This window comes from Carassius auratus, linkage group LG28B (genome assembly GCF_003368295.1).
Source record: "Carassius auratus strain Wakin linkage group LG28B, ASM336829v1, whole genome shotgun sequence".
Lineage (NCBI taxonomy): Eukaryota > Metazoa > Chordata > Actinopteri > Cypriniformes > Cyprinidae > Carassius > Carassius auratus.
Genome location: NC_039293.1, coordinates 3,600,392 through 3,622,300, shown reverse-complemented (window position 1 = coordinate 3,622,300; position 21,909 = coordinate 3,600,392). Strand labels below are relative to the sequence as shown.

General features: G+C 35.5%; 2 protein-coding genes across 2 annotated transcripts; one reads left to right on the top strand and one right to left on the bottom strand.

Annotated features, from left to right (window-relative positions):
- Window positions 1–2,488: 2,488 nt before the first annotated feature.
- Window positions 2,489–7,441, bottom strand: LOC113067778 (gastrula zinc finger protein XlCGF52.1-like). The gene is made up of 2 exons (XM_026240239.1): window positions 7,349–7,441; window positions 2,489–4,074 (listed from the first exon to the last, which is right to left on the bottom strand). The coding sequence occupies exons 1-2, from the start codon at window positions 7,395–7,397 to the stop codon at window positions 2,810–2,812; spliced, it is 1,314 nt and encodes a 437-aa protein (XP_026096024.1). The 5' UTR covers window positions 7,398–7,441; the 3' UTR covers window positions 2,489–2,809.
- A 9,698-nt stretch (window positions 7,442–17,139) lies between these two features.
- LOC113067774 (scavenger receptor cysteine-rich type 1 protein M130-like) lies at window positions 17,140–20,260 on the top strand. The gene is made up of 7 exons (XM_026240236.1): window positions 17,140–17,328; window positions 17,638–17,844; window positions 17,923–18,054; window positions 18,257–18,463; window positions 18,534–18,665; window positions 19,191–19,496; window positions 19,693–20,260. The coding sequence occupies exons 1-7, from the start codon at window positions 17,274–17,276 to the stop codon at window positions 20,028–20,030; spliced, it is 1,377 nt and encodes a 458-aa protein (XP_026096021.1). The 5' UTR covers window positions 17,140–17,273; the 3' UTR covers window positions 20,031–20,260.
- The last annotated feature ends 1,649 nt before the right edge of the window (window positions 20,261–21,909 follow it).

Below are 21,909 nucleotides of genomic sequence, written 5' to 3'. Positions count from 1 at the left end.
GTCCTCAAATGAGGCCACAGGGTCTGAAGACATAATACAGGCAGATAATAAAAAACTACGAACACATGAGGAACTAATGAGTAATTACCAAAACAAACTAGAAAATCAGGAAAAGGAGACAAACAAAATGCGAGAAAAATAATTAAAATCAGTTTCTTTATTGGGAAATTTGCAACAGAAAGCCCCAAAATAAAACATAATGCTTCATGGTTTTCAGTTCTAACCAAATTTATAAAATGACTTTTCCTGATGCAAATACGAATAAAGTGAAAACGAATGAAAAGGATCTCTCTCCTGACTTACAAGATGGCATGGGTATCATTAAGGTTTTAATGGTATTACTAGTCTTACAATACTGCTATCGATGTGGTGCTTATTGGCTCTTAAAAGAAATATCCGGGTGGCTTTATATTCTAAAATGTAAAAAAAAAATAAAAAAAAAATGCATGTATCTATTTGTAAATGCACCAGTATAAAGTATGACATCAGATTTTCTCCCATCCACTTAAAGATATAGCTCAACCAAAATTGAAAGTTCTGTCAGTAATTACTCACTCGCATGTCATTCCAAATCTGTAAGACGTTCATTCATCTTTGGAACAGAAATTAAGATATTTTTGATGAAATCCGAGAGCTTTGTGACGCTCACCAATATGAAGGTGCTGTATCTAAAGATGATCTAGTCAGTGCGGTTGTTTTTTGAATGACTAAATAAATAAATTGGGCATGAAATCAGGTCAGGGGTGGAAAAGGCGAGAAGATTATTACCCCTCTAAGTGGGTCCAGGGGCATGCTCCCCTGCAAGAAAAATGTAAATATTCCATATTTTAAAGCATCAATCTGATGCTTTTTGAGATGCTTTTTTTGCCAACCTGGGGAGAGCTGGAGAAACTTAACTTCAGCCATGAGTAAAATTATTACTAATTATTATTACGATTACTGTAGCCTGGTGTTCATCAGTCAAACTGCGTGAGTGAAAGGGGGAATTGAGCGAGAATCTTTATTGGTGTCGATTTTCAGTCTTTTTAATGATAGGCTTTACGAATCCATGCTCCCTCTGGCACGCGCACCTGTTCGCAGTTCACTGAACAGAACGAGTCAATCTTTCGTTCGTTATTTGGCTCGGCTCGGTATTCATCTTCAGTTCTCTCTTCACAGCAGTTCAGTCAGTGTACTGTTTGAGTAAATTAATTACTCCGGGATATTGGTTTGTTTGAACTCAGAGGGAGTGTCAGACACATTAAAAAAAATTACAGATTAAGTCATTTGTGGATTAATGCGTGTTGGAGATGCGAACCATTTCACACGATTCAGATCGATTTGGAGAACTGGTTCAAAAAGATCCGGTTACATCGAATGATTAGTTCGCGAACCGGATATCACTACACTGCAGTGTTGTGAACGCGCTAACAACAGACACGGAAGTGAAGACAATGCTGAATAAAGTTGTAGTTTTTGCTATTTTTGGACCAAAATGTATTTTCGATGCTTCAAAAAATTCTAACCGACCCTCTGATGTCACATGGACTACTTTGATGATGTTTTTCTTACCTTTCTGGACATGGACAGTATACCGTTCACACAGCTTCAATGGAGGGACTGAGAGCTCTCAGACTAAATCTAAAATATCTTAAACTGTGTTCCGAAGATGAGGTCTCACGGGTTTGGAACGACATGAGGATGAGTCATTAATGACATAATTTAAATTTTTGGGTGAACTGACCCTTTAAGGGGGTCTGAGTAATTTTCGTACCAGCTTTTTGTGTGTGTTTGTGTGTGTGTGTATACAGATTTCTACAAAATACGAAAATACTGAGATATATATCAAATATCGCAGCTCTAGCTGAAGTCGCGGAGTTGTGGGGTGGTTGAATTAAGACTGGCACTCGGGATTGGACTCAGGAGACATGGTGTTGTTGCAAAACTTAACTCCTAACACTGAACCCTCAACAGAAAAGAGATTAAAGTAGAAGCCAGCAAGAAGAGTGATGAGGCCAGATGATTTCTGATGGTTTTAGAGGAACAGCTTTAGAGTAACTGTGCGTTCACACTGCCGGTGTCGAGAGCGTCAAAAAACGCTCTTGCCGCTCTGCTCACGATGCTGCAGAAAGATTTGTGAGTGCTCAGACGCTCTGACGTAGATCGAATGCTTATTTTGTATTTAAAGCGGCCGCAAAGCAAACAAGCTTGTTGATCTCGTGCAGACTAACCACAAGGAGGGTAACCTTATAAGTTAACCTCGTTAAATATTGTTGTGGATGAAATATTAGGATCCTTTACTTAAAATGAACAATCTCAGACACCTTGGTCCACGTATCATTTATTTTTTATGTCCCTGTATGCAAACAGGGACACATCATAGATTATTGCAAATGCGAAACAGCAATAATCAACCTGTCCTCCATTGTGCTTGGGAACTAATGGTCGGAGCTGCGTTCTCTATAATCCTCTCAAGCGGTTGACTTCTACGTTCCGATTGGTGCAACCGCGTCATAGCTCATTACCATAAAGTTGCCTTGATTTCAACTCTCCTCGACGCTCTCAACAGCCAAGTCGCGCCGCGTCACTCCTCGACGCTGGCTTACATTAAAAATGAATGACTTCCGGCCGCTTTGACGCTCTCGATGCCGGCGGTGTGAACGCACAGTAAGCCAGAGCACGCTCAAAGAGCGCTAAAAGCAGCGTCAAAACACGGTAGCAAAAAGGCAAGAAAAAGCATAATTTGATGGTGTCCATGTTTAGTATTTAAACATGGTTGCTGGAACCATCCCAAATAGTGTGCTCAAAACTGTTAGTTGGTGGACTTGCTTCAGACTTGTGGCGCAAGGGTATCGTGGACAGATTTATGACGTTGTCTTGTTATCCTGGGCCTCTTTGTGGAATTTGTCTCTTTGGGTTGTTCAACACCAATCTGATCGAATTTTAAATTGTCTGATTCGCTCTGATACCCTACACTAGTGTGAATCTTCTTATGTGTTTTCAGGACTACGGACTGACTGAATCTTTGGTCGCAGTGTGAACGCTTGTACGGTTTCTCTCCAGTGTGGAGCCTCTCATGTGTTTTCAGATTTGCTGATTGAGTGAATCTCTTGTCGCAGTGTGAACATGCGTAAGGTTTCTCTCCGGTGTGGATCCTCTCATGTGTTCTCAGATTTGATAAATAACTGAATCTCTTGTCGCAGAGTGAACACTTGTAAGGTTTCTCTCCAGTGTGAATCCTCTCATGCTGTTTTAAACAGTTCGCTGAAATGAAAGTCTTTTCACACTCAAAGCACATGTACTCTCTCACACCATTATGACGTTTCTGATGTACTTTCAAATGTTCTAGACGAGAAAAACTCTTTACACATAAAGAACATGAATATGGCTTCTCCTTTGTATGAACTCTCATGTGTTTCTTCAGAACTGAAGCCCAGAAAAATGTCTTGCCGCATCCATCACATGCGTACCGCTTCTCTCCAGTGTGGACGTTCATGTGCCCTTTAAGGGTTTCTGGATTTGTGAAACTCTTTCCACACTGATCACACATGTACGGTTTCTCTCCAGTATGAATTCTCATATGTGCTGTAAGGTGGTTTTTTAGTGTGAAACTCTTCCCGCACTGACCACATGTGTACGGTTTCTCTCCGGTGTGGATCCTGTTGTGTGTTTTTAGATTTATTGACTTATTGAATCTCTTGTCACAGTGTGAACACTTGTACGGTTTCTCTCCAGTGTGAATCATCTCATGTTTTTTCAGGAGTCCCGACTTATTAAATCTCCTGTCACAGTGTGAACACTTGTAAGGTTTTTCTACAGGGTGGATGTTCATATGCTCTGTAAGATGTCCTTTCTGTGCAAAACTCTTCCCGCACTGAACACATGTGTATGGTTTCTCTCCAGTGTGAACTCTCATGTGAACACCAAGACTATATTTGCATGGGAAACTCTTTCCACACTGAGCGCAAGACCTCTTGGCTCCTCTTTTCTTTAAATATTTCTGTTTGGTTTGAGAGCAACTCAAAAGTTTTTCTTCAGTTTTGACAAGACTTTTCTTCTCAGCTTCACTTGGTTCTTCATTCTCTTCAATCAACTCTGAAATCAAAGAAAAAAACTGGCAGAAAAGTATATAATTGCTATACAAAATTCAGTGGCTGAATATACAACAGAAAATGTTACAAATAAAATAAGGTCAGCAGTATACAAATATAGAAATGTAATAATTAGGGAAAATAACACTGCATAGTGTTCACTGTATCAGTTAAACTGTTTTTTTTTTTTATTACAGCTGTTTTGTTGTTGACGATCATTAATGATGGCAGCAGTATTTATTGGCTGCTGTGCCTTTAAGACCTGATGCAAGGATCCAATATAATGATACACATCAAATCTGATTTCTTTCTCAATTGTTTTCATTCACTTGAGAGATGACTGACTGCATTTACCTGAATGATTGTCGAAATGGGTATTTTGTAAATGTTATGTGTATGTGCCAGTTCAGAGGATTCAGATGATGATTCAGTTCGGTATTTGCGCCGTCTGAAACACTTTTGAGTAGCTGTGCATGTAGAGCACAGTGTGCGAATAACGAAATTAGTTTCCTTATGCCTTTTCTCTCTGGAATTGTTTAAAATGTACTTGCTTGTGTACAGGGGCGTAGATTACGCGGGGGACGTGTCCCCCCCACTTTTATTATCATGGAAATTCGTCCCCTGCACTTTTTCGGTTAAGTTTTCTCATAGAGGTTTTCAAGAGCTGGTGTGAATAAATATAGATTTAAACTTAAAGAGACGGGATAGTCTGCATATGATTTGATATTTTACTCGGACCCAGAATACAGCGAGATGGACATCATAGAGCGCAAACACTCCTGCAGTGTGCGTTTCATTTATACTCGAAGCCGGAGCATGCTCTCGCGAAGAAAGTCATTTCAGGAAGATCCTAATATGGGCAAAAGCGTCCAGCTATCGCTGTATAAAAACGTTAAACATTAAACATACGATTGCAACAATATATGTTTTTTCAAGTAATCTCCAGCAGGTGATAAATAAAGTATGAACAATGCAGTACCAATTGACATAGCATTTATTATAGAATAGAAACTATTCTGCCTTATTATGTGATAAAAAATAGTTTGTAGTATATAAACAAATCATTATTATTTGTTATTGTCCAGCAGTTATAGATTTCTAAGCCATTTAAAAGCTAGAAATTTGTAAAAAATTAAAGTTGCCTATAGTATCCACTACCAGTCAACAGTTTTTGAACAGTAAGCTTGTTAATATTTTTTTAATAAGTCTATTCTGTTCACCAAGCCTGCATTTATTTGATACGAAGTAAAGCAAAACAGAAAAATTGTGAAATATTTTCACTAACCTATTTAAATTAACTGTTTTCTATTTGGATATATTTCAAAATGTAATTTATTGAGATTTCAAAGCTGAATTTTAAGCATCATTACTCCACTCACACGATCCTTCAGAAATAATTCTGATATTCTGATTTGCTTCTCAAAAAAAAGAAAAAAAAGAAAGAAAAAGAAACACATTATGATAATGTTTAAATAGAAAGTTTGATCAATAGAGAGTTCAGAAGAACAGCATTTATTTTGAAATAAAAATCTTTTGGAAAAAACACTTTTGATCAATTCAAAGTGAAGTGAAGTAACATTCAGCCAAGTATAGTAACCCATACTCAGAATTCATGCTCTTCATTTAACCCATCCAAAGTGCACACACACAGAGCAGTGAACACACACCCGGAGCAGCGGTGCCCGGGGAGCAGTGGTGTTGCTGGCCTGAGACTCGAACCCACAACAGAGTCCTTGCTAAATATAAGTGTTCATTTCTGTAATTTATTTTCCAAAAAACAAAAAATATATTGACTCTAAGCTTTTGAATGATATAGTGTATTATGTTGCAAAAGCTTTTTATTTCAAATAAATGCTGATCTTTGGATCATTATATTCATCAAAGAATACTGAAAAAAAACTCTAAAATTTTTTTTTAAATATTGATAATGAGCCAATCAGCATATTAGAATGATTTCTGAAGGATGTGACACAGGAGACTGGAGTAATGATGCTGAAAATACAGCTTTGATCACATGAATAAATTACATTTTAATATTCAAATAGGGAAAAAAAAGTTATTTTAAATATAAAAATATTTCACAATATTACTGTTTTTGCTGTACTTTGGATCAAATAAATGCAGGCTTGGTGAACAGAAGAGACCCTGCTTGTGTAAATACGAACAAATTATAAACTTATATTCTATTGTGGTTAAATTAAAGCTGCAGTAGGTAACTTTTGTAAAAAATATATATATTTTTTACATATTTGTTAAACCTGTCATTATGTCCTGACAGTAGAATATGAGACAGATAATCTGTGAAAAAAATCAAGCTCCTCTGGCTCCTCCCAGTGTCCTATTGCCATTTGCAGTTACAGACCGCTCCCATTAAGAAACAACCAATCAGAGCTGCGGTCCGTAACTTTGTTTGTGTTCAAAATGCAGAAAAATGTATATAATAAGCGAGTACACCATGAATCCATTTTCCAAACCGTGTTTTTGGTTTGTCCTGAATCACTAGGGTGCACCTATAATAACTGTTTATATTCGGACTATTTTAGATTGCTTCGGGGATACCGCGGCGGAGTAACCCAGTACCTCTGTGATTCTTCATAGACATAAACAGAGAGAAGTAGTTTCCGCTACGATGTTCTTCAGCAAGACGCAAGCAGTTCTGTTTATTAACCGCAAGAGCGTCAAAAGTTCCCTACCGCAGCTTTAACTATGATCCATTTAACCACTAACAATTATGTATCACATTTAATTGAAAACAAAAAAACATTTTCTTTCACAATATAATATGCTGTTATACTCCACATAACTCCATATACAATCCAGAAGCTAAGTTTTTCTTTTTTTTTTTTTTGCACAGGCCTATCTAAAGGGTTAATGGTCCCACCTAGTGATCAACCATAAACATTTTGAATTTTACCTCTTCCCAATGGGGAAAACGATCAACCATCGAGAATGCATGATTTTATGGTGTCATGGCTATGCAATCAAATTTTATTTTGTTATAATGGAAGTCAATGGGGCAAAAACAGCCACGAACAGTAAATGAGGGAGAAAATAATTAAATCTAATGCTGCACAAAAACTAACAATGCATCAAAGCCAATGTTGTTGCTAATCTTTGACACACATATATATATATATATATATATATATATATATATATATATATATATATATATTTATATATTTTACGGAAAAAAAGAAAAATATTTATCTATAGTGATAAATATGATGTAATGAATTTGAAAAAGGGTTAATGAAGAATCAAGATTAAACACCAACCTCTTTGTTCTTCAGTGTGTTTCATTCTGCAGGGTTCTGGATCACTCATTTTTCCTCTCTTCACTTCAATCTTTGTAGATTTTAGTGCTTTCTGGTAGTCTGATGCTCATCTTCACTTGTAGGCTGATGGAAATATTCTGATGGTGTGGTTGTTGTGGGAGGAGCTTCACTGAACATTCATTTCTGTGTGGAAGCAGCAGATTTGCCAAAGTCAACAATGAATTAATTACTGTCGTTTAAAAAAAAATGTAAGATTTCTATATTAAAAGTAACAGCACAAAAAAATAATCAATTTGAAATGCTCATTAAGTAACTGCACTCATATTCACACATTCTATAGATTTGTTCTTTCTTTTGCAACCTTTTCCCATTTTCGGGAAAAGGCAAATAACTACACTAGAATACACAATTTCTATTATAGTTTCTGTTATAGTTTATACAAGCAGAAATCGATAGTGATAAAATATTTAAACAGAAAGTGACATTTAAAATGTCTAGGCTCAATATGAAACATTCAGCAGAATCTGTTCTTAATTTTCACCATGTAAAGTAACGTAATGTTAACTAACTTACAACAACATATCTGATTTGATCCGCCTGAGATAAACGTCTGAGAAATAACGTTATAAAATCACAGCAGCAAAACTCGACACCGGTTCTCATCCATTCCCTTTACAGATCACAATACATTCAGCAACAGTGACATTATACATTACACTATAAACATAAAAACAATCATTCGCAATACAAACAAACACAAAATCGCTCGGGTCTGAATGAACTAAACATGTTATCTACACATGATTGTTGCCTGCTTTGTTCTAGTAAGTGTTAGAGTTAAAAAAAATACAAAAGCGTTGTCTTCGACTGAAACAAGGCCAAAACGACCTCGTATACTGTTGCATAAACATACTTTGAGTTTTTCTGTTTTAAATATGAGCGATACTATGAACGCCTCTGCTCGCCTCAGAACACTCGACGCTGACCGAAGGAGCGCGCGCTAGTGACGCCTTCTTCTTTAGTTCTTTAGCTCATAACAATCTAAACCTATAGCGCCATCTACAGTAAACTGCTGTAGTGCAGTCATGTCAGCTATTATCTTCTAAATGACTTATAAACATAATATATATAACTCTTCATACATTTGAAACTATACCAGATTCCCAGGTTCCAGTGTCCCATCTTCAGCTCCTTCAGAACATTTCCCTGGTTGCCTAAAATCCAGATCAGGCTACAGCATCCCTGTTTGATTTTAAATCCTCTCACTTAACCCTGTACTACAGTATGTATTTTACTAGCAGCCTATATCCTACTCTATCTTCATAAAGCTCATATCCTAACAAATACCCCCCCAAAAATCCTTATTTACCTTTCCCTTTTTATTTAAGAATGTTATTAATTCCTTTCTTTCTTCATCATATTTTTTTTTACAATCGCATATTAAATGCTCTATTATTTCTTTTTCCCCACAGTACTCACATAAACCATTCTCATGCAGTTCAATAACAAATAGTGATGTGTTCAGTTCTGGGTCCATGTCTCATGCTTGTTACAATGACTTGTTCCCACCACTAATGTTTCTTTTATTGTTAACATTGTTTTAATAATAAATAAATGCCTCCCCTTATTACCTGAATTCCATATTTCTTGCCAATCATTTAAAATATTTTCCATAATTATAGTTTTGACTTTACCTTTACTTAAAGCAACATTAACATCTACCTGGTCCTTTTTTAAAAGCATCTTTTGCCAATTCATCAGCTGTTGCATTTCCCATTATGCCCACATGTATATGCCATAATAATGTCAATATTTCACTTAATAAGTCTTGTTTACATAAATGATGGGTGGAAAACAACCTCAACACAGAAGCAGAATAAGAGCAGATCTATCTGTATAAATATGCATGCATACTCACATAAAACCATTGCTGTAAATGTCTATTCACCATATATTTAATATTACCCATTTCCTCCCAGTCCCTTTTCTTGTCTATATTTCCAAATCAATTTTAACTTCAGGAATTAACCAAGCTGGTACCTCACCCTATACTGGAGACATACTACATTCTGTATCTGCAATCTGTTGATTCATATTCTATCCAAAACCCTAGACTTCTTCCTTTGTATATTCCCAACAATTATTCAATATATCTTCAGAAATATGTTCTCCAGCATGACTTTTCATTGATGTCCAAAATATACCAGGGACAATTTTACTCTACGTAAACTTAATGGCATTTAATTTGCCTGTACTAATAGTGCATTGACTGAAGTTGTATAAGTTGCTGAGTGCTCTGTACTGTTTTCTATCTAATCTCCTTAACAATGTTTCTGATGCTGCATCACACACCATACATCCATAATCAAGTATAGATCTAATCAGGGCTTGATATATTGTTAACATAATTTATCTATCTGCTCCCCACTCTATTGCAGGAACTAAGCTCATCATATATAATAGTTTCTGCTTTTTTAAAATCTGTTTCTTCAAAATATTTCTTCCAAGTATATATCTTCATCTAACCATATTCCCAGATATTTAAAAACATAAACTCTTTCTAAAGGTTTACCATATAAAACTTAACTCAGTGTCTGTTGGAACTTCCCTTTACCTACTAATGAACATAAAACAGGGTTTACTTGTTGACATTTTAAAAGTCCATTCTATAGTCCGTTTTTCCACCTTTTTAGCTGTCGGCATACTTACAGTCACTTGAGATACATTTCGACCCCACACCATATCCTAAGTTTTCAAAAATATAATTAATCATAATATTAAAAATAATTGGACAGACAACAACCCCTTGTGGGATTGTCCACCACTGTCTTTATATACTTCACAATGTTTATTAAATTAATTCCAATCTGCTTTCTCATACCTCCACATCCATTGTAAAAAGCACTCCCTATTACTACTATTTACATTTAATTTACAAAAATTGGAAAATGATCGCTTCCAATATTAGCTACAACTTTTTCATCTATTCCATTTGGAATTAAAGTTAGATTTATACATGATAATGTATTCCCTGCTAAGTTAAACCTTGTACCTTCTGTGTTTAAGCACATAAATTGGTCTATTATTTCCCAATTGGGATACATTTTTTTACACCCCCATAACCAGTTGTGTTAAAATCACCGCACCATAATTCCTTATTCCTTTTTTAAATTCTTTAAAGCAAATTTAGAGAAGACTTTTTACATGGATTATAAAAATTATATAAACAATTAACAAATTTTAAGTTCATCATGGTGAAGTTGGACATTCTTGTGGTGATAGTAATGAAAAGTGCATGTTGATGTCATGTTTCTCTCTCTTTTAGGCATTATCGCCCGTGTATACACATTTCATGATGGGAATTTTAATTTCCTTAATTACAACAATTGCAGCATTGTTTTTTAACTTTTAGCCATGCTATAATATATTTTTTTAATTTGACACTTTTTTAGATTTTATTCGTTTATGATAAAAACATATTTGATATTTGTCATGTAGGCCTTTGACTAAAATCATGCAGGGTAAAAAAAATAATAAGAATAATTTTAATATATATATATATATATATATATATATATATATATATATATATATATATATATATATATATAATTTTTTTTTTCTGGTATAGCCTACTAGTTCGGAGGTTTCCTTTGGCCTGTTTTTAACTAAATAAAAGTAACTGCTTTATTTATTTAGAAGCAGGGTATTTTAAATAGTTTTTGTTTTAATTTTTATATATTTTTTATTTTATTAATCAAAAATACAATGCCCACCACAATATAATATTCAGTTTCATGTAAATCAGGGCGGGTTTAAGTCATCATTGGTCCACTAGTTCTTGATTGACAGCTCCTCCTCTAGCTAATCAGTTGAAGGGGGCGGTGACGTCACTCCATCCCACCTTATTAACTGCCGGTTTTCAGTGTTGTTCACACTTGTACAGGTGAAAATGGATAACTATCAGCTGGGAAACATCTTTCCATACAGAACACTGTCATTATGTGTCTGCCTGCTACTGCTGTAGGCCTGCCTGGTGATCCAGTAACATTAAATGAGTGAATTGGTAAATTAATTATGAATAAATGAATGTAATATTTTTGCATTGACTAGGCTCGATATGACTAGTTTTCAATGTAAGTGATAGTTTTACAGAGGAGACAGTTAAAGGGCCAGATGAATTTGATATGTACACAATATTTACATAAACACTATGCAACAAGCTACATATATTATTGTATTGCACTATAAAATTTACGTTTTTAATATATAAAATCACAATATAGCAACAATATGAAAGTAAAACAGCCAGAAGGTGGCGGTGTTACGGTTTAACTGGTTACCGTGTTATCTGGTGACCAACTTCCTGTTTAGGTGTCAGCTGCAGATGTGCTGGAACGACGGTAGCAGATTCGCCGATTCTGAAAGCACAAACTGACGTGATATTAAGTGTCTAATAAACGCAGACTTGCTCATTGCATGATTTTGATATTCTTGCAGAGATAACAAGTTATAGATATGATCGCCCGTAGCGGCTGAAGTAAGTAGGATAAACAAAAAAAATAAAATAAGTAAATCTGTGTTGGAATGGGTTTCGAACACGCGCTAAAAGACGACGCGCCGCGAGACAACACTCACGAACCACCGAGCCACTGATCTTCACATGAACAGCTCCAGATCTCTGGATTCAACACAGGACTCTCGGCGTCACATCGTGAAACGGGCTGAATCAAGGAACTGTGACCGTGTTAACTTGTGACCTCTGTTTGCAATCCAAAATACAATTTTACTGTTGCTATAAGTTAACAATTCCAGCCAAACCGCTTCTTATGCTGCTAAATGATTTGATACGATCTGAAAAATTACTCATCGTCAAAAATTACGAATCCCATTAATGTAAACATGCATATAACAACAGCCCAAAGTTTAAGTAGCTTAGTTCCATTGGTTCATTAGCATAACACATTCTTACAGTGGCAGGCTGCCCACATACACTTTTTGTTTTACAAAATAAAAAAGATCACCTGTCATCTATCCAAGACAACATTTAAAGTGTTACTAAATGGCAACAACTTTTAAAGAGTGTCAAAAACACTACTAGTAAAAATCATGATTTCGATTTTTCATTGTTTTCAATTGTTTTCAATCATTGATTTTTCAAAATGTCATTGTTCCCATGCAACCTCTCAGCCACAATGTCAAAATATGTAAATGACAAATTTCCAAAATCTTTCAATCAATGCTCCACAAGTTATTTTTCACCATCACAGTCCCTTTTATTGTAAGATACAATGGGTTTACAGGTAAAATAAATTTATCTTGGTGTACTAGACATTTGTCAAAAATACAAAGAAAAAAAAAATAATCAAAGAAATGTTAATGCTCAAATCAATCATGCTACAAAAGACGGTGTACACAGAAGTGGTTCATTTCACTGGTTCATAATCACTAAGCTCATTGGTTTGACGATGCCATCACTAAATCAATGAACTGACTTTAGCTGGAAAATGACTGTTGTTCTCCGTTTTCCTGTTGACTCTGTAAAGCTGCTTAGACACAATCAGTATTGTATAAAGCACTATAAACAAATTCATATAACATATCTAGAGGACTTTTCACTGCTTTACCACACACACACTTAAACACAAGCAGGACAAAAGAAATCTGTCTCAATAAGAGGCTGACCAACACAGTTCCAGTGAAACCATAGGTCACATGTGATATTAATCTGTGAAGAATGCATGTTGCACTTTAAAGACAATGTGCCTGTGTGAACTTGTTTATCATCTAATTTGTTTAATAAAGATTATGTGAAATATTATCTATTATATTATCTAAATGCTGCTGAAAAACCTGAATAAAAACAACACAGAACATTTTCACGAGCTTTAATGGTTGTAACGGAAATGGCCATTTGGGTTCAATCAAAACTTTCATGGTCTTTGCATGTAAGTCTGTAATGACAATTTTATGTACAGTCAATTGTGCTTTGTGTCTAGTTGATTTCAATTCAGATGCATACAATCACAACCATTCAAGCAGAAAAATATGTTGCAAAGTTATTTAAACAAAGTAAATTACACTTTACAGCAAAGTAGTGCAACCTATTATAATTAAATATTGTTCCTCAAAGTGAAATGATGCATTCTGTACATCTAGTTTTGCAGTTCATAGCCAAGAAGTGTATGTGGGCAGCCTGCCACTGTAAGAATGTGTTATGCTAATGAACCAATGGAACTAAGCTACTTAAACTTTGGGCTGTTGTTATATGCAATGTTTACATTATTGGGATTCGTAATTTTTGACGATGAGTAATTTTTCAGATCGTATCAAATCATTTAGCAGCATAAGAAGCGGTTTGGCTGGAATTGTTAACTTATAGCAACAGTAAAATTGTATTTTGGATTGCAAACAGAGGTCACAAGTTAACACGGTCACAGTTCCTTGATTCAGCCCGTTTCACGATGTGACGCCGAGAGTCCTGTGTTGAATCCAGAGATCTGGAGCTGTTCATGTGAAGATCAGTGGCTCGGTGGTTCGTGAGTGTTGTCTCGCGGCGCGTCGTCTTTTAGCGCGTGTTCGAAACCCATTCCAACACAGATTTACTTATTTTATTTTTTTCGTTTATCCTACTTACTTCAGCCGCTACGGGCGATCATACCTATAACTTGTTATCTCTGCAAAAATATCAAAATCATGCAATGAGCAAGTCTGCGTTTATTAGACACTTAATATCACGTCAGTTTGTGCATTCAGAATCGGCGAATCTGCTGCCGTCGTTCCAGCACATCTGCAGCTGACACCTAAACAGGAAGTTGGTCACCAGATAACACGGTAACCAGTTAAACCGTAACAGCGGCAAGTATCTTTGGAGTAAGACATTATCATTCAAAGGCAGTGAGGAATAGAGAATCATTTAATATATAAGGCTGCTGTGTGTTGCTTGTTGGACACTGTTGTGCTGTGGCTTTGTGTGGACTCTTCATCAGAACTCACTATTATTAAACTCACTCAATTAAACTTTCAAAAATCAAAAACATTCTTCGTCATGTGATGTTGCTTAATGTAATTTTATAATCTCAGAATAACACTAAATGTCATACATCTTACAAACCCATCAACCTTATCAATTACATATACTTTAAATGAAAGGAAAAGCCGCATAGCTGTTTACAAAAAAAGTCAAAAACATGTAAAAAAAAAAAGCTAAATATTGCCTGCAGACGGTTAACAATTACGAGCAATACAGCAAACTAAACAATTGTAACTGATGTATTACTCTTACTCATATTATCCTCTCCTAACAATAATAACTATTAGACTTCAGGTGGGTCATTCCTGTTATGGTTACTTTTTTGTCCCAATGATTTATTTAATGGTATTTTCTCTGAAATGAGTCACATATTTATAAGATATGGCTTAAATTGTATATTTAGTTCTTCTTTTTCACTTAAACTGAGATAATATAAATTATGAATAGTATTTTGTATTTTACACACCTTTTTATTGATATATGCCTCAAATTCAAATTCCACAAGAAATATAAACCATTAAATGATAAATAACTCATAATATATCAAAAAAATACTATAGAATAGGCTAAACTGCCTCCGATCATACATATAAATCATGTGAAAATAAAGTTTTTGTTTTATTATTATTATTTTTATTTATTTATTTTTTCTTCAATTACTGTGTTCCTGAAGTCATTTTCCACCCTGTTAGTACATACTTTCTCACCTTTCAAAACTGACTGCAATATCATTGAGACCATTTTCAAGAAGTGACATTTTATCTTTCCCACTGGAATTCAACTGTACAAACTGAAGTAAGCTTCAACTCTCTTGCAACTTTTTTTTTTTTTAGTTTTTGAAATGTTATCCTGCTTGTTCCACCCTGTTAGGTTATATTATGGAGAATGTTTGTCCTATCAAAAAAATGTAAAAACAAATATGACGTAGTTATATAAGTTCTGTTAATCTTTGAAAGGTTAGCTCGCTAAATGTTGATCACTCAATGAGCTATGGCTAACTTAGCTCAAAATTTTCAATGTGCAACTAACAGGGTGGAAATTCTAATAGAATAAATAGTATTTAGTGTATATAGCAAATGTCTATATATATATATATGTATGTATGTGTGTGTTTGTGTGTGTATGTGTGTATATATATATATATATATAGAGAGAGAAAGAGAGAGAGAGAGAGAGAGATAATGTTCAGAACCCTTAAGCTCCCGGGTCACCGGTAAAGAACTCGATCTTGGAGGTAAAAAAAAAAAAAAAAAAAACACCCACTAGGCTGTGTTAGGAAATATACAAATTTTAATACAATTAACACAGCATCCATTTTTTCCCATAATTATCATCATAATAAAAAAAAAAACCCGCAAAAAATGGCTTCACTGTCCATTACTGTTCCTTCTTGTGATGGTTTTTGTGTTTGTTTGTTAATCTAGTTAATCCAAATGATTTATAACATTTTTATTTTTAATCAAATATAAATAAAAAATAATGGTATTTACACTTTACAATAGGATACTTATTAGTTGCTTATTAGCATGCATATTACTAGAATATTAGCCAAGTATAAGTGCTAATAGTTGCGTAACTTACACTTTTTTTAATTAAGAACATATTAATGCCTTATTCTGCTTGACTTTATTCTACATCCCTAATCTTACCCAATACCTAAACCCAACAACAACCTTACTAACTATTAATAAGCAGCAAATTATGAATTTATTGAGAGAAATGTTGTAGTTAATAATACCTATTCTAAAGTGTTACCAAAATAATTTATTATGTTCTGTACTCTCTAATTTGTTTTGCCACCATGATTGATTGTGATAAGGGACCACATAGCTATTTTTGTGTCCCTCCCCCAGAGGAAATCTGGATTATTTATTTATTTATTTTTGGTATGTTTTGAAACAGTATTAAATAGGTGCAGTTCCACACATTACAGACGGAGAAACCATGCAGGACATTGACGGAAAGCTTGTCTACTGTTAATGAACCTGTTAACACTGTTTTGCTCCTTTCCACCCTGTTAGACAATGTGACTGCAATAGTTTAGGTGGGATTCTGATCCCATAGGAACTCATCACTTACTTTCTGTGTTTTGTGAATTTAGTTTGACTGGTCTCATTTGCATAACTGTAAGGATATTGAGTGCCTCAACTTGATACAAAATCCCCCTTCCCATCAGACTCTTTGTATACTGCTGGCCTTAATTGTAATAGTGTTCAATTTTAAAGTAATGTTGTCTGTACACAATAGCAAGAGTTTGCTGTTAATCGTCCCTTATGAGGAACACCTAACAGTTGATCAAATTTGGCCTTGAAAAAAGTAAAACCATCTGCATGAATGGTAAACTGAAGTAGGAGGCCTTATGATAATCTGTTCATTTGTTTATCCAATCAATTCTGAGAGTCTTTGTTCTGAAATCAATGAATATGCATAACAAGAAGATATATAAACTGTGTATCTGACCAATAAACTGTGAAGAAGGAGACTGAAGTTAACCACTCTGTGTGTGTAGGTTTGTGTGTGTGTGTTTTGTTTGTGTGTGCAAATTTTCACAACACGAAGAGGATCTGAAGCAGAACAAACGAAAAAAATAAAAATAAAAAACAGAGCAAAGTTTGTAGTACGTCTTAGATGAAGAATGGATTTTTCTTAGCCCAGATAAGATGACGGACAGTTCTTGTTTAAATGCCTTTTGCAGTAATGAAACTTTAGCTTTTTTCTAAATAAACATTTTGATAGTCATCAAAAATTATCGCACAGCGTTTGACCCGAGCTTCACAAATGTTGGTTTAATTTGGTCATTATTTAATAGTGTTGAGATGTTTTGCAACTGATTCAGCTGTGAATTGTGTTCCCGTCTCTGCTGTCTCCAGTATTTCCAGCAAGAAAAGGATAATGTATCTTCTGTGGCCTCTGCTGTTTGTTTCAGCACAAGGTTCGATCCAGATTGGTTAGTAAAGCTTTACTTTTTACTTTTTTAATATAAACTACATAGTTTGCAGTATTATTATTGGAAAGATTTTCATGAGTTTCATAAAAAAAAAAAAATACAATGTCGCAATAAATATATTTTTAAACATTTTTTTATGTTAAATAAAGTCTGTTTAGTGGTCTATTAGAATTTCACATTAAAACATGTCTGTTGCAGCAACAGTTGCACAGATAGCTGAGGTTAAACACTTTATTTACTGCTTTAAACATTTCCTGAGCAGTTTGCATTAAATCTCTCAATCTCTCAATCTTCTGTCACTGTCTGAAGATGACCGACCGAGGCAGCCGACAGAGGAGGGCAGCGTGAGACTTGTGGGAATCCTTGATTCGGCTGGTCGTGTGGAGATATATCACGATGGACAGTGGGGTACAGTTTGTGCTGATAAATGGGATCAGGCCGAAGCACAAGTTGTGTGTCGTCAGATGGGTTTTTCTGGAGCCATAAGAGCCACGTCTGGAGGACGCTTTCCAGCAGGTATGAACTCCTCAGAGCAGTTCGATTGCTACACACTGGACTAGTTTTTTTTTTCCCAAATTCTGTTAATTTTTTCAGGCTGTGGTCCGATCTGGATGGATGAAGTGAAGTGTAACGGCTCGGAGAGCTCACTGTCTAAGTGCAGCTTCAACGGCTGGGGTGTTTCTGACTGCACACATACAGAGGATGCCGGAGTCATCTGCGAGACTGGTACGACACAGCAACGAAATTTAAGAAGTCAGGATTAATGATTTCATTGCCTCTTGTGTGACTTTTGTAACACGGAGGCTTACTGTCATTTACATTTAAATCTTTGAAATGTTACATGAAAATGTCAGACTGTTGGCAGGCCTCTGGGTTTTCATCTGATTCTGTTTGATATAATCTTTAAATCTTCTGTCACTGTCTGAAGATGACAGACCGAAGCAGCCGACAGAGGAGGGCAGCCTGAGACTTGTGGGAGGTCTAGCTTCTTCTGGTCGTGTGGAGATCTATCATGATGGACATTGGGGTACAGTTTGTCATGACGGATGGGACCTGGCCGGAGCACAAGTGGTGTGTCGTCAGATGGGTTTTTCTGGAGCCATAAATGCCGTTTCCGGAGGATATTTTGAAGCAGGTATGAATTCCTCAATGCAATTTGATTGTTACAAACTGGTCTTACCCAAATTCTGTTGATTTTTTTTCAGGCTGTGGTCCAATCTGGATGGATTACGTGAAGTGTAACGGCTCGGAGAGCTCACTGTCTAAGTGCAGCTTCAGGGGTTGGGGTGAGACTGACTGCACACATATAAAGGATGCCGGAGTCATCTGCGTGACTGGTACGACACAGCACAGACATTTAAGAAATCAGGATTAATCACTTCATTTCCCCTTGTGCAACTTTTGTAACATGGAGGCCTACTATCATTTACCATTATATATTTAAAAATAATACATGATCATGTCACAAAACTGGCAAGCCTCTGGGTTTTCACCTGATTCTGTTGATTTCAAATGGATCAGAGTGGAAATAACTGACTGATTTCATCCAATAGCCTACAATAAAAACTGAAGAAAAGTCATGTAAAGTCAGTCTTATCGATATTTAAAAGAAATTAAATCAAAGCAAAATACATTTCTACCCCAAAGCACCTCACTGTACAATGGAAAGTAAATGATTCCAACATCCCTATAGTGTCAAAACTGGAGTATGAACAGAGCGCTGAAGGTCTTTTACCGTATTTAATATTTACAGTAATTAAGAACTTAATGGTAAGTCATCTAATTTTGGTTTGCTCATAAGCTCAAACTCTCTCTTCTATAAATCAAAATTTACACATTTTATCTTTTTTTCGTACTCCTAGCTACATTCTCACTGAAGCTGAATCTGAAGCAACCAATTGAGCAAGAATTATTTGTCAATGGTAAAGCTGTCTTGGAGGCTGTTGTTTCTGGAGACGTAGAGGCAGTGAAAGAAGCTTCAGTGTCATGCAAAGTGAAGGATAAACCTTTAACCACTGTACCAGGAAATACAGACTCTTCACAGTTTATAAAAGTCCACAAAATCACTGTTGATGCTGAGAAATGGTTTGATGGTGAAAAGGTCACCTGCACAGTCCATTCAAACAACCGCAGAGACATCGAGCAGGAGATCTTTTTCGATAAAGGAGGTAAATAATCAATACATATAGTCACATATCTGAATTCATAAAAATGATGAAAGTTTGAACATAATTGTAGTGTCTGACAGAAAATACAAGCACATTTGAAATGCTTAGATACACCTTCAAAACCTGGCTTGTTAAATTACTGTTATTCGCTATAGTTTGATTGTTTAATGAATCTTTATCACTTTCTTTAATTCAGATGGACTGAGACCCAGTGTTGTCATTTACAGACCTGATTATATCCCCGCTGGCAACATCTCTCTGGTGTGTGAGGTCTCCAGCCCTAAACTCGGCAATGTCTATATCATGTGGAAAGCGGGCGATGGGACTTACATAAAGGGCTCAACCAGCGCTCCTATTCATCGAAAGGACTCCACGTCTGTTCTCAGCATACTAACAATGACAAAAGAAGAGTATGAAAATCCCAGAACCACCATCACATGCGCAGTCATACATGCCAACATGGAAAATTTGAGTTCTCCTTTACAAGTTTCAGTTTCCAAAAGAAAACAGCCAGAAGTGACGTGTGATGATTAATGTTCTAGTGCTGTACCAAACAGTCACAGTGTTTATCTGCTGTTCACTTCGATGTTCTCCAGAGCTTCTGTTTTGTTGATCCTATTTGATTATATATCTGTGGTGTTCTTGTGCATTTGTTCTGCCTATATCTGTATCACTGAACTGCATAGATCAAACATCAATGCCAAATTACAATACAAACTGTGTTTCATTTGTGATTGCATGCAAATAAATATGGCCATACAAAACATAGTCAGCATAAATATCATAGTGTGAAAAATCAGTAGTTTTCAAGACAGTGTCCTGTGCTTTCTGTACTGCTGTTAACCCATTCATGCCATGTATGTAATATAATCTAACATTTTCAAATTGTTTACTAAAAATTATGACTTTTAAATCCAAAATTGTTCTTTTTTTGTTTTGTCGTTTTACAATATTAAGCAATAAATATTGGTGCTTTCATGATTAATTCCAGCTTTCATGTGAATCGACATCAGAATTTCAGAAACATCAGAAGAAATGTACCCTAAAATCAATTATTTCTTGTATGGTATTTTCTGAAAAGTAAAGGTGAAAGATGTAAATCCACTGTAAACAGTTTACGACTGTCTGAGAATAGAGCTCTCAAATAACAATTTAGTGAGTGGTGTATCATCAGCAAGGGTTAGGGGTAGAAGTAAGGGTTCGTTTTTAGTTCCAGCACATACTGGAGTAAAGGGGAACGAGGAAGCTGATAAATTGGGTAGGGAAGCATTAAAGGATCCTGATATTAACATCAGATGAGTAAATGTAATAGAGAATGACTTAAATGATTCCAACCACTTAAAGAGAGTATGAAATTATTCAGTTAAAGGAATAGTTCACCTCAAAAATGCTAACTTCTGTAACCATTTACTCACCCCCATGCCGTTACAAAACTGTATAGGTTTCTCTCTTATGTTGTGCCCTTATTTTTGTGGAGACATGACTCATCAACAGAGTTCAGCTAGATATGCAAGTTCTGTAGAGTTTCTAGCTACTGCTCATCTCTGGGGGAGTTTGTGACTGTTAGATGCAGACCATCTTCAGCACCAAGGGAATTCACCACAGTTATCATAATTGTTGTGTACATCCAGGCAAACACTGTTGATAAGGTGGAGCTTTGTAAACTTCACAGGAAGATTAGTTAACTGCAGAATACATGCAGACTGTATATGGCTGAATTTACAATAAAAGTCTACTTGACTAAACTTCTTGGACTTAAACTACTGCGCAAGAGTAACAGATAGACTCCAGACCGTGTCTTTCAATATGCTTGAATCAAGGCCAGGAGGATCTCAAACCAACCACAGAGAATCCACCCAACAAGATGAATGCAACAGTTAATATAGCATAGATGCATGGCAAAGGTAGCATGGCATTAATCATTTTCCTCAGATATAACTGGTTCTGCATATGTGCAATTCAGCACCCCCCCCCATTACTGACAAAACACATTTGGTTTTTGATGACTTCAGCTTGTTACTCAAGTCACTGATTGTTGTGCATATTTTTATATTCAGACTGCTGTCTTGTCCATATGCATCCGTTATTGCAACACACTAAGTTTTGGGACATTTAGTACTCAAAAACATTCAACTGTTATGCCTGATAGTTATGATTAATTTCAAATGTTTCCTTCACTTTAATATATATATATATATATATATACACAATACCCCAAATCAGAAAGAGTTGGGACATTTTGTAAAATTAATCTCTGATTTGTTAATTATGTTTTATTTAACTGATCAAAGTACAAATATATTTTACTGACAAAATAAATTATATTCTGTAAATCATACAATTTTGATTATGATGGCTACAACACACTCCAAAAAAAGTGGGAACAGAGACGTGTAAAACTGTGTCACATCAA